This window comes from Talpa occidentalis, unplaced genomic scaffold (assembly GCF_014898055.3).
Source record: "Talpa occidentalis isolate TD23 unplaced genomic scaffold, MPIMG_talOcc4v2.1 talOcc4.2147, whole genome shotgun sequence".
Taxonomy (NCBI): Eukaryota; Metazoa; Chordata; class Mammalia; order Eulipotyphla; family Talpidae; genus Talpa; species Talpa occidentalis.
The window spans coordinates 1-13,906 of NW_023602238.1; the positions used below are offsets into that span (position 1 = coordinate 1).

The following is a 13,906-nucleotide window of genomic DNA, read 5'->3' on the forward strand; positions in this document are numbered from 1 at the left end:
TTTTAACTCTGTTAAAGTCCAAATTCAAATTCATGAACAAGCAACTCTATTGATCCTTTAAAATAGTACCACACAATTGAGAATCGGAATAAATAAGATTTCAAATCTCTACATTAATATAAAAAGTACACTAGAGTTAAAGTGCAAATAACATCTTTTTTCTATGAATTAAACTTGAACTTGCCCTTTTGCCTACCGTATTCAAAATTTTCAACAAAATGAGGAAGCTATATCACTCCCAGATTTGAATAGCTAGCCAACAGTTCAGTAAAAAGAATGTGAAGGAGGAATTACATCTTTTAAATATTTTATAATGTTGTTATAATCTTCTTACAATTGCAGAGCTTAACTTTAAAAACAGAAGAAAATAGTTTTAATGAGATTCAAAAATGAACAATGTGGCCTCCCTGGTGACTCAGTGCCATCAAGTTATCACCAGCCACTGCAGCATGAGTTCGATCCCTGGCCAGGGAGCTACCCACATGGCACAGCAGACCTCTCCTGTCTCACCCACTGCTCCCCTCAGCAGTGTATTTCTGTAGATCTGCCTGTTCTCTCCCCTCTTTGTCTCTGGTAAATCCTCTCATCCCCACACCTCTGTTCTTGTATGCATAAATGAAAATAAATCTTAAAAAATAAAGGAAAAAATGTAAGCAGAAAACTTATAATTTTTACACATAAAAAATTATAACTTACAAATAATTTTTATGATAAAAATTATAGTGATCAGGCCATAAATTGTCCACAAGGAGGAATCTGGTAGGAAATGAACTTCACTGGGAATCATTTTTAAATTTCTTGATACTACAATATTTAAGTATTACAAGGAAGCACTATTCCTAAAGGTCTTCCTGAGTTAATCCTTTTCAGTAGAATGAGTCAGATGGTATGAAAAGTAGTGGAAGAAAGATAAATCGTGTGTGTGTTTGTGTAAAGGGAATTATTATAGAATTACTAATTCTTGGATCGGAGCTGGGCGCTCAAGAATTTCATATGTGTTTTAAAAGCTTCAAATAACTAGAAAATAAAAGCTATCACAGTGCTATATCTGTATTATAATTTCATATAATTTTTTGTCACATTTCTTTTCCTTTCCTCCTGTGATTCCTACCATGAAGACATTTTAGTTTCCATTGCTCGTTTCAGTTTCCTAAATTTGTTCGACTTGAAGAGTTTCTTCAACAATTCCCTTTTTTTGACCCCTCCAGGTGTTTAGCCTTGCTCAGTCCTAACGTTTTTTCTATCCATGACTCCAACATTCTTTTGCGTAAGTCATGTCCTGTTTACCTTGGAGCTCTGCCTGATAAAAGACAGGCGGTCCACGGAGCTGATGTCCAGGAGGTCCTCCACACCATCTGCCAGGCCAGAGAGGGAGGATCGTTTCAGCCAGTTTCCTATTTAATAATTAAAAAAAAAATTAGGCCATTATAGAAATTTGCTCCCAAATAGACTAAACAGAATTGTCAGCCTGCCCCCAGCAAGCAATGAAAGTTACATGGCTTGATGTCAATAGAAGTGAAAACAAATTGTTTTCTTTTTTTTTTTTAAACAGAGGCATGTTTTTATTTATTTATTTGTTTGTTTGTTTTGTTTACACATGCACTGGGTACAGTCAGAAGCGCAGGAGGGTGAGAGAATTCACCAGGGCCAGAGCAGGGAGCAGAGCAGGCAGAAGGACCGAAACACACTGCTGAGGGGAGCAGCGGGCGGCAGGAGAGGTCTGCACGCCATGTGGGACCCTCCTCCTGTGGCCGGGGAGCAGCCGGGGATCGAACCGGCGCCGCAGAGGCTGCGGGCCGCTTCGCAACCCAGCGCTCAACCGCTGCGCCACTGGGGAGGCCCCCAAAACAAATTGTTTTCAATCTATATGCTTTGAGTCAAAATGTTCCGTGTTAAACTATAAAATTACAAGTGTTAGTAAGAACAGAAACAAAAGACCCTAGGCCTCTTTGGTGAATAAAACTATAATCCATTCAGTTCTTTTGACAACTTTCATATGTTTCAATAAGTCCTGTTGACTTTGCCGACTCAATATTTCTCAGATCCACTTCTTTCTGTCTGCGTGATCACCAGCCATTTCAAGCTACCATCACTTATATCCATTTGACTAGAAAACCTTCTACTGGTTTCCCTCACACACTGATGTTTCCTCCAATGTTTTCCACACAGTGATCTTTTATTTCCTTAAAAAAAATTTTAATTGAGCTAACATTGGTTTTCAACACTGTATATGATCTAGGGGAATAGGTTCCTACCTCCTCAGATGTATGTTACCATATCACAGCCACCACCAATGCACCAAGAGTCTTTTACCCTAGACCATTGGGTCTCCCTCCCTCTTGTTCCCTCCCCTACTAGCCTCCCCACTTCAGCAGCATTAATTCTGTAGTCATATTTCCAGAGTTTGTTTTGGCTTAGTTTTGTTGCTTGCTTTGTTTGTTTCTCTATATTCTTTTTTTTAAGATTTATTTATTTATGCATACAAGAACCAGGGTACAGGCTAGAAATGTGGAGGGGTGAGAAGATTCACCAGAGACAGAGTGGGGAACAGAACAGGCAGACTGACTGAAATATACTGCTGAAGGGAGCAGCGGGCGAGTCAGGAGAGATCTGCTGTGCCATGTGGGTAGCTCCCTGGCCAGGGATCGAACTTGTGCTGCAGAGGCTGTGGATAGCTTCATAGGTTGTGTCTTAACCCCTTGCGCCACCAGGGAGGACTGTTTCTCTACATTCTACAGATGAGTGAAATTATCTGGCATTTGTCTTTTTCCTTCTGATTTAGTTTAATTAGCATGATTCTCTCTAGTTCTTTCTATGCTATCACAAATGACAAGAGTTCATCTTATCGCTTTCTGGCCTTTTGGCTAAGATCAAGTGAAGAGTTCATCTTTTTTATAGTTGATTAGTATTCCATAGTGTACATAAAACACATCTTCTTAATCCATTCCTCTATTGTCAGGAACTTAGGAAGTTTCTATAAGCTGGGTATTGTAAATAGCTGTGCAATGAATACAGGAGTGCCTATATCCCTTTGAATTAATGTTTTTGCATTCTTTGGGTAGACAACTAGGCATGGAACTGCTGGTTCATATGGCATATCTATTTTTAATATTTAAGGGACTTTCACACTGTTTTGCATGAAAAAAAAGTTTGACATCACTTATCATCAAGGAAATGCAAATCAAAACAATGAGATACCACCTCACACCTGTAAGAATGACACATATCAAACAAACCACAGAAACAACAAATGTTGGCAAAGATGTGGGTTGGAAGGAACCCTCATACAGTATTGATAGGAATTTAGACTGGTTCAGTCCCTACGGAAAACAGTATGACCTTTCAGAAAAAGTTTATTTTCTTATATTATCCCCATGTTCAGCTATAGGATGAAGAGTCAACTTGTCCTGAAAGGCCCCAGTGTTCTGGTCTCTGTCAATCTACCATAGCCAGTTTTCTCTTTTCCATCCCTCCTCCAAATACCTGTGCACATTTAATTGCTACCACCTACCTATTTTCTTTAAGCACCCTGTACATTTTAATATCACTTCCTCCAGCTAGTCTTTCCCAATTCCTCCCTCCTCCGAACACTTAGGTTAGAGCTTATAGTTGCATGCTTTCACAACACTATGTACATTTCCTTCATAAAATTCATAGTTTGCAACTATACTTGGTTGCATGATTATCTGCTTTAGTAACTATCACCTCTACTAGACTGGGAGTTCAGCAAAGTCATGTGCCATTTTGCGCACCATTTAGTCCCTAACACCTAGCATATTATTTGCACACAGTTAAAGCATATAGTAGGCACTTGAGAAATATCTGCTGAATGACAGGATGAATATGAATGAATGAATGAAGTGAGCATATGACTTGTGACTTGAAGGCTTTCCCCTTCTCTACACTACCCTGCATTGCTATTTTGGTTGTGAATTGATTGAGGACATGGGACATAGTAAGAGAACCCATAAATAAATACAGACATACTTTTACCTATGGGGAGTTTAAGCTTCTTCCGGAGGGAAATTCTGCGGGACCGTGAACGGGCACGCCGGTCAGAGGTGGTCCCTGAGTGGGCAGTGGTGCACTCAGAAGTATCCTGCTCAGACTGGCTGCTGGTGTCGCTTGCTGCACTCTGGGATTTGAACATCTTGCGCCAGAAATCTTTTCGTCCCAGGTTTGCCCCTTGCATTTGTTCATCACTGTAAACAATCAGAGGATAAGAATCAACAGGTAACACATGTGAAATCCACTTAACTTTTTTCAACCTCCTGCCAATGACATTGAGGCAAGTCATGCAGGGTGATCTTTGATGAACTGGGAATTAGAACGAGTAGGAGTGGAAGGAGGGAGACCAAGTTGAGTCTCTGAGCTCCTCCTAAAACACGTCATGCCTCAGCTGTCAAACAGAGGTGATCACTTTTTTTAATGTTAATAAAAAGACTAAATATTATTGCAGGTATTCATCTGCAATGTGAGTCATAATAGCGGAAGCACTTACAATGTCAGTAAATATTTAACTACTTTTTTTTTTTTTTACTATTTCCTAAGGCATTCGCAATACCATATTTTACTTTCTACTGCCACCCCAGTATAGCAAGATTCTTGGCACCAAATAAACTCACAAAAAATAATTGAGCAAATAAATGAATAAATAAAATGCAATATCCATACCTATAGACTGTATCATCCCACAACTGCTCATTTAATTATATTGTTGGATTATTTCATTCTTTTTTTTTTAAAGATTTATGTATACAAGAACTGGGGTACAGGCAGAGGTGTAGGGGGTGAGAGGATTCACCAGAGGCAGAGTGGGGAACAGAACAGGCAGACTGACTGAAATCCACTGCTGAGGGGAGCAGTGGGCAGGCGAGTCAGGAGAGGTCTGCTGTGCCATGAGGGTAGCTCCCTGGGTGGGGCTCAAACTCATGCTGCAGTGGCTGTGGATAGCTTCATAGGTTGTGTTTTAACCTTTTGCGCCACTACGGAGGCCTATTTCATTTTCTTAAGTCAAATAAACTGAAGTAAGACTGAAAAGTAAGAAAAAAAATCATACCAACTCACTAAAACATGGGAAACTGCCAAAGGGTTTTTTTAATTAAACTTTTTTATTTTCTTACATGGTTGTTTATTTTAAAACAATACCTGATTTTTTCCCCTCAGGTGTAGTCCCAAAGGGGTGCTTGGCTAGGACATTCCAGAGGAGGAAGAACAGTGGCCAAAGGTATTCAGAATTGAATCTCTCTATGAATAATTTAAAAAAGGCTAATTGAAATGAGATTCCCATTTTCATTCATTAAATTAACCAAGACTTGAAGGGAAAAGACAAAGTAACTGTTACTATCATCCTGCCAATGATGAGATAAAGTAACTCAACTTTCTAGAAAGTAGTTTAGTAATAAGCTTTCCAAAGCCCTGTATTTGTATCTATACCAAAGGCAGAGAAATACAATCTCCAGGCAGTTATCCCTAGGAGATAATGAAACAGCACACTGAGAAGTTGATGCAAAGAGGTAGAAAGCTCACTGAGGTGTTATGGGTCAACACTGAAAACTTGGGAATCATCTAAATGTTCATTTTGAAGTTGGGGAGCTTGATACTTGCATTTTCGTTCGATTTTTTTTTCCCCTCAGCAGTGTCTTTGCTATTCAAGGTCTTTGTAGTTCCAAGTAAATTTAGTGATTTGAAAAATAAAAATAAATTGATAGTAGAGGACATTGCAATGGTTATCAGGGCCAGACAAAGGTGAAATGGACTGTTCTGTTTCAGCTAAAACAGGGCACAAAGAGTTTGCCCTACGTATTGTTACAAAATTTTCATTGGGGGGCCTCCCTGGTGGCACAGGTGTTAAAGACACAGCACTATCAAGCTATCAGCAGCCACTGCAGCATGAGTTCGATCCCCGGCCAGGGAAGTGACCCACATGGTGCAACAGACCTCTCGTGTCTCACCCGCTGCTCCCCTCAGCAATGTATTTCAGTACATCTGCCTGTTCTGCTCCCTGCTCTGTCTCTGGTGAATCCTCTCATTCTCCCACACATCTGGCCTGTATCCCAGTTCTTGTATGCATAAATAAATCAATCTTTTAAAAAAAGGAAAATCTTTATTGAATATGCTGATAGTCATTCATACATTTAAATTTAAGAAGTCGTAAGTGATTTTAAGTAGATAACATCCCACCCCATCTGTTACACATTATTTTTCATTATCTGCAGGTGTGTGCATGAAAAGCTTAAGTGGGGCAAAGACTGGAAATGGGAAATGCAGTGAAGGAGGCTTCCTGTAGGTATGAGACTGGTTCTTTGTGATTTGTCCTTGCAGACATCAGTGGAGCTGGGAATGAGAGGTAAAGGGCAGAAACAAGGCAAAGTGCAAAGGATATGAAAAACAAGCAAACAAATAGAATAGAAAAATGGAATTTCCTCCAGTGGACAGTGCTCGGCCCACAGCTACTTACTGCTCTGGAGTCTGGGAGGGCCGGCCAGACATGAAGCTGCGGCACTCCTCAGGTGCGGACACCTGGCCCTTGTCCACGATGATTCCTGCCTCCGACCTGGCAAACGGCACATCCACCAGTCAAAACACATCAGCGTACCACCTCGCGAAACTTCCTAAAGCCAAACACTTGTAGACAAGCAACACAGCTTGTAATCCTATGACACTGAGAATCTATGTGGCGTGGTATTTAAATCCTATATTTGACTGAAGACCTAGCTGCCTGAGTGCCCAAAAATATCAGCATCATTGCAAACAGATTCATTCACTACAATCAGGAATTTATTTTTAGAATTTTCTTTTATTCTTCCTAGTGGCATTTTGTTGCGAGCCAGCTGCAGCAGTCTGGGTGTCAGTGGTTCCTGAAGGATGGGACAGCGTCGGCGAAATCGCGAGGAAAGGGGAAGGGGAAATGAGGAGCCGCAGACACTTGATCAGGGTGCTGACATCATTCTCCTGAGGGTCTCAGCAGTCCTTTATTTATACTAAGCAAATCATGAGTGCACAAGCATATGCATTAAGGTAGGAAGATAACAATCATCACGTTTTTTCAAGAGCAGACAAAGGTCTGTTTGCCATCCTGCAGAGGTTATAACATTTATTATTCTTTGTCTTAAAGAAGGCACAGTTGCTAAACAAATGTTTTCAAGATAGTTATTTACTTTAAACAACCCAACAGTTATTGTACTACTGGCAAAAAGCCTATGTGTCTGCAACTAACATTTCTAAGTTTGCCATGGTGAACGATTAACTATGGGCTACAGGAAACAAAGGGCAGGAAGTTACCTGGGGGAAGGGAGACAAAGAGATTATTTTTTGACTAACCTATAAAGTTTAGACTAACATATAACTAATTGATTAACGCAAAAAAACAGAAGGCTTTTATATAGAAATCATCATTTATAGTATATTGTTTTAATATTTATTTGATATTAAGGAACCAAGGGCCTGGAGGGCATTAATGCCAGGCAAGTTGCACTGGCTCTTCCCTAGCCCCCAGCTCTCAATCAAGGGAGGAAGTTTCCTAATCTAACAAAAGAGTTTTCTACCTATCACTCCCCTACTTATCTAGTCAGCCTAGTTTCCATATTTAACTTTAAGATCAAGGGGCAATTTCCTCTTCCATAAGGTTGCTGGTTGTTGTTCTACAGAACTACAAATATTTTATCATGGGCAGGATCGGAGATGGTTATAGCCTTTGATTCTCAAAAATGGTCAATATGTTACATATCAGTAGTTGTAACACTGACCATTTCCGAATGCATTATTTGTGCTGCCGTGATTACTAGCTCAACCAGTCACAATATTGCTGTTGACTTATTCTTGAATGCATACTCTAACAGAGTCACATCCAGGGGAATTAGCCCTAAACAAACAGGAAGAATTTAGCAGGAGTCAACTATGGCCTCTCCTGGTTTATCAGGAATTTTCTTATACTTGGAGCATGGCTCACCTCTGCCACCCAACTGTTATCTTTAACTTTAAAGTAAAAGAATTTCCTTCTTCAATTAGCTCTTGCCTCAAGAGACCACATCTCTATATCAAAGACTTGGCCGATAGATGTTTTACAGCCTTTTGTTCCTAGAAGTTTTTCACTTTGTTAATGTAAAGCCAAATGTTGAATTGCTACCTTTTTGGCAGCAAATTTTATTAAAAAACATAATATTTGTATCATGCAGTGCCATTTGTCATCAAATTGGTTATTCAGTGATTGATCAGTATTTGCAGTTTTACTTTTAAATGTGTATTTTAGCAATGGTAGAAACTAGCCATAAACAAACGAGGAGAATCTTGGAGTCAGCTAACGAGATTCCTGATTTTTCAGAAATCTGCCCCATGCCCAGACTTTTGTCAGACGACATGAGTAGCGCGGCTCCCAATAGCATTTCTTGTTGAATAAGCATATAACAAATTTAAATTTACTAGCAGGGAAATCAGCAGAGTACTGCTCAGCAGTTTGTCTTTCTCCAAGTTTAAAATATTAAACTTACTGAACCAAACTATAAGGAATCAGTAATTGCTTTTCCTTTATGGATAAAAATGTAAATTATCTATAGAAGAACAGAGACATAAGTAACATTCTGCCATATAATTAAGAACCATGGAGTGAAGTTCAAGTATATGAGTTTGGGATCAACTGAGCTCATACTGAGATGGGATTTGTTTAGTGGGTAACTCATTCCTTTCTTAAGCTGCAGCCGGATCAGCACTAGTGACTGTATGAATACAAAATCATTCCACCAGCCCTGAAGTTACATGTCACATTTGGAACAACATGAACAGAACAACAGAGGATTGCATGCTGTGGACAGAAGGCTAACGCTAATATTTAGATAGCTCACACTTCCAACCTTTTACTGCCTGCAGGCTTAGATTCTGGTTCATTTTCTTCCACTTTTTTCCCAGGTGCCAACTTCTCAGCGCTGTCAAGCAAAGCACTAAGGGCCACTCTCCTGAAGACATTTCCATGAGCCTCTTTGATAAACTGAACCAGTTGACGGATATCACAATACAGCCCCTATTTGGAAGCAAGAACAAAATTTGGGGAAAGAGAAATAGTTGTGTGATTGAAATTTGCACATGAAGAGGGGAAAAGGTAAAATTCCTTAGGCTTAGATCAGCATTGGAAACCTAAAAGGAAGCAATTTACTCCGGTAAAACAAGAGTATCTATACTATCCATCCATATATCTATCTATCCATCGTTCCTATAGGAACATTTCCAAAAACTGCCCATTATCCACAGTATAAAAAATAGTGCTAAGTATGCTTCATATTCAGAAAGTTGGCTGTATAATTAGAAATATATCACTTTATGCTTTTAGACACTAGATTCCCCAACTTAAATTTTCTCTCAAAATTGTGACTTCTGAAGAGAGGTCTGCTAAAAAGAAAACAATCAGATTTTTGTTTAGACTGGAGATTTCGACCCTAATCAGTTTCTCCAAATTTTCTGCATCACTGTGATAAAATATGCATACTCACTAGAGCCTGATACACAAGAATGACACATTCTGGCTGCCCAGATTGAACAAATGACATTATGTTACAGTTCATTGGAACATGAACATGAACTATAAATTTAAGATTCTGCCTGCCTATTAAAACCAACATGTCGGTGAATTAACCTGTAAATATATATAAGCAGGACTACATTGCCCCCACCACCCCTCCTCCTTCCCTCTTTAACAAGCTCATTGACATATTCTTTGCTTTAGGAAAGGTTCAGGACAAAGCAGTACACAACAAAATCTAAGATTATGGGGACAATTATGCCCATGATCTTCAGAAAAGCAGAAAGGCAGACCACTGAGGAAAACATGGAGAGACAGTTCTTTGCATCTTGTGGGCAACAAGACCCTGTGTCCTCACTATATGTTTTGGTCACTCCGCCAGGGGAGGGAGAAGACCTCAGAGCACAAGGGCACCAAATTGTCCAGACTGCCCAGTCCTGAGAACATCAAAGGACCTTGTGAAATGACAGGTATGGGCTGATCACTGAGTTTCAGGGAGGCTCCCCAGGTTCTAGGCCTTGCCTAAGACCTGGGATTCTTTGCACTGCACTGGGAAGTGGAAACCCAAGAATCAATGAGGTGTTACTTGTAGCCATTCTGGTGGGATTGTGATTCAGTGTCAAACTTAAGATGATTTATAGAAAATTAAGAAATGGAGCTACCACTTCTATACATGACTTTGTGGACTAAACTATGTAAGCATTCATATATATTTGAATTAACTTCTCATATTACTTCTTGCCTGGATCAGGTTGAATGCTTCAATTATTTTCCAGCTTTGAGAACCTTGCTGGGGTGGCTTTGACAGTCAGAAAAATTAAACTCCCTTTGGTTTGGGGTTTTATTGATCTCAAATTAAGTGAATAGTTTAATGATTTAGAATAGCTTAAAATGATTTCCTTGATTTAGGTCGATTAGCAGATAGTGCCCATAAGTATAAATATAATGATTTCTGCACAGGAGTTATAATAAAAGACGGATAATATAGAGAAATGCTTCTTTCAGCCCAGAGAGACCTGAATGCATCTATTCATGTCAGATTTCATCTGCCTTAATCTACATTTAAGTACCCTAACCACAATCACTTTGGTAGCAGTTAAGAACTAACCTTTTAGAGCCTGATTCTCTCCATTTGTGGCTTCCGTGCTTAATTAACAGTCTTTTATGAAGAATAGCTAAAACAATTACAGTGCTCAATAAAAGAAAACAAAATCTATTTCAGTAGAATGCTTGCATTAATTTTTAAAGTATGAGTGGTTCCCAAAAAATGCTTGAGCTCATTCTTTAATAATTCACAATCCAACATGCTATGCTCTAGCACCTTCTTTCTGAAGAGCTGAAAGTAACTTACAGCTATTTCACCAGTCACCACTGAGCCTCTCAGGTGGATGAGGACAATAAGACAATTGGCAGGCAGGTAAGGAGTAACCAGGAGGTATGTGTTGTTGAGACTCCACCAGGAGTTCCTGGTGACATTGGGAAAATAGATATTTTATCTGTAAAGAACAGACTTTCCGTTTTCAACCTATTTCTCCAGGCCAGGACATGAGAACTTTTCTCAGCACAGACTGAGCACACCTGTGGGAAGAAGAGGTAGACTTCTCACCAGATTCTCAGGACTGTGTAATTCATGCGTAGTTGAAGCGCAGCGAGTGATGAGGGATTTAAACATGGCACTGACGATAATGCCTTCCACATTCTGGGCTGTGGATTTGTTGTCCACTGTAGTGAAGTTATTTCCAAACCCAGCCTTGTCTGGAATGCAAATACTCCAATTAAAAGCAATGTTTCCATATAGGGGAACCAAATAAGACATCAGTGTAAAAAAATAACAGTACAAAACACAACAAAGCAAAAACGGACTATTATAAATTAGAGACGTACTGCAGGGGAGGAGGTGGAAGAGGGATCAGAGGGAGGAAGGGAGGAGCACAGGAGACTGTGGTGATGGTGCACAGGTGCACTGAGGAAGGAAATTCTATGGGGACTACACCTGAGGGGGTGGGGGGAAGCAAATATTGTTCAAAAATAAAAATAAAAAATAAAATAATAAAAGCAATGTTTCCAGGAGGCTACACAGTTTAAAGAAGTCATGAAGTACTTAGCACCCAGGAATTAGCAAAAGGCTACACAAAATATAGAAACAGACGGTTAAACATACCCTTGCTTTAAAAATCTCTATGTGGAGCTGTAGATAAATGACTCAGTCTCCTTCAATCTTTATGGAGATATGTAGCACATGTCCCACAGTATTTTATTTTCCTGAAGTAACATTGGTTTACAATTTTGTTTGTGATTTAGAGGAATAGGAGCCCCTCCTTCAGGTGGTTACCACTCCACACACACACCCAAAACACCCACAGTCCCCCCTCCATAGCTCATTGTGCACACTCCCTACTTTCATCTCTCCCTTAACTTCTCCCCCTCTGAGAGTCTCAATTCTATAGTCAGTTTTCTAGAGGTAGTTATTTTGGTTTTATTCCCATAGAATTTGTTGACAATTTCAAGTGATAAATTTTACCAGAGAATCAACCACTGACACTATGAAAAACTTTCAGACCTGGTATGTTTTTTGTTTATATTTACAAGTGACATTGTTTTATATTATTAGTATTGAGGCAACTTTGGTTTACAATGTTCTAATATATGATTTAGAGGTAGAGGATCACACCCTTCTGTGCATGTTACCATACCACACCCACCACCAAGGTGCCCATAGACCTCCACTGTAGTCCATTTTGCCCCCTCCCCATTCGGCTATGGTTTTCCCTCTTCCCCTCTGGTATTTTTTTATAGATCATTTAAAGAAAATTAGCAAGCTACTAAATGATCCCTGAATGGAGAAAGATTTAATTTGATTCAATGTTTTTGGAGGGGAAGAGACAGGGAGCAGCCAGTGTGCGGGGCTGGGTGGAGGGCGGGAAAAGGCAGGGAGAGGCCTTGCAAAACAAGTACAAGATATAAAAAGGAGACAGTCCTGCAAAGAGATGAGGCTGTCAGGTAACCTCTTGCTACCAGAAACTTCTTGGACATATGGAGAGGAAACTAACAAGTTCTCTTGAGGCCATGTCCTAACTCACACATGTGTGACATGCCAGTGAATGGAGGCCATCATGTCTGAGTTCATAGGCTAGTTTTTCATGCTTCTGTGGAACTTTCTCAGGGACACACTATCCTTGCCAAAGGATTCCTTTAGATTGTGGGGCAGGGTGTATGCAGCTCTAAGACCAATCAGTAGGAACTTGAGGTCTGGCTGACTGATTCACAGGGAACATTTCACTTGTTGGAAGCTGTTACTAGTTTTACATGACAGAGAGAAAACATCTTAGTCTCTGCTTCCAGTTTCTATCTCAAAGCTTACACAGAGACAAAACACTCTTATCAAGAATATCTCTTGCAGTATCTTGACTACAAATCTCACTTCATTGATTTTTTTAATATTTAATGTGCTTAAGATGATTTTGATAACATAGATTATCTCAGGGACATTAGAGAGGAACAATATGTTCTTTTAATGTGATAACCAAACAATAAAGCCTGGAATAAAAACAGTTTGAAAACTGCTACTAAATCCATCAACAATAGCTTCATTATAATTTAACCAACTACTATCACACATGTATTATGTAAATAAAAAAAAGCCTATGAAGTTATTTCTTCCCAGGCTCTAATTAAAGTGGGCATTTTACTCAACTCAGGCATTCTACACCACTTTCATTTCATCACTGAATTTGCATGTAAGTGGTATTGGAGGTGTTCAAGCTTATAGATGCAGTTCGCGTCCACTGGCCTTCACTGTAATATAGTTCCCATTACTGAAATCCTTCTTAAAACCATGAAGTTTCTTTTTTTTTAAAGATTTATTTTTATTTATACAAGAGCTGGGGTACAGGCCAGAGTCATGGGAGGGTGAGAGAACAGGGAGCAGAACAGGCAGAATGACTGAAATACACTGCTAAGGGGAGCAGCGGGTGAGGCAGGAGAGGTCTGCCTTGCCATGTGGGATTCTCCCTGGCTGACCAGGGATCGAACTTGTGCTGCGGAGGCTGCGGCCAGGTTCACAGAGCTGCACTCAACCCGCTGTGCCACCAGGGAGACCCCACCATGAAGTTTCTTAACTTAAGCTTAAACTAGGGATAGCATATGTTTATGTTTACCAAAATTGTGTTACTATTATGTTTACTGTACTCATGTGTTTTTTCTTTCCTTTTTTTTTTCTAAAAAAATTGCCAAATTACCATGCCTCACGTGTCATATTTACTTCACGTTTATTGAACTTATGAATCTATTATTTTCTTCCTCAATATCTGCCACAGTTGTCATACAACGGAGTTGATTTGAGAAAGAGGAATGCCAGGAGGGGTAGTAGATGGATTGAGGGGCTAACGGTGAGCA

At 39.7% G+C, this 13,906-nt stretch overlaps 1 protein-coding gene across 1 annotated transcript; it reads right to left on the bottom strand.

Moving 5' to 3' along the window:
• Positions 1-1,287: 1,287 nt before the first annotated feature.
• LOC119253861 (protein unc-80 homolog) lies at positions 1,288-11,266 on the bottom strand (the record flags this gene model as incomplete). Its single annotated transcript, XM_037521118.2, has 5 exons — positions 1,288-1,394; positions 3,994-4,202; positions 6,461-6,556; positions 8,850-9,016; positions 11,118-11,266. Coding segments are annotated over 5 exons (728 nt in total), but the record flags the coding sequence as incomplete, so codon positions are not given.
• Between the last annotated feature and the right edge of the window lie 2,640 nt (positions 11,267-13,906).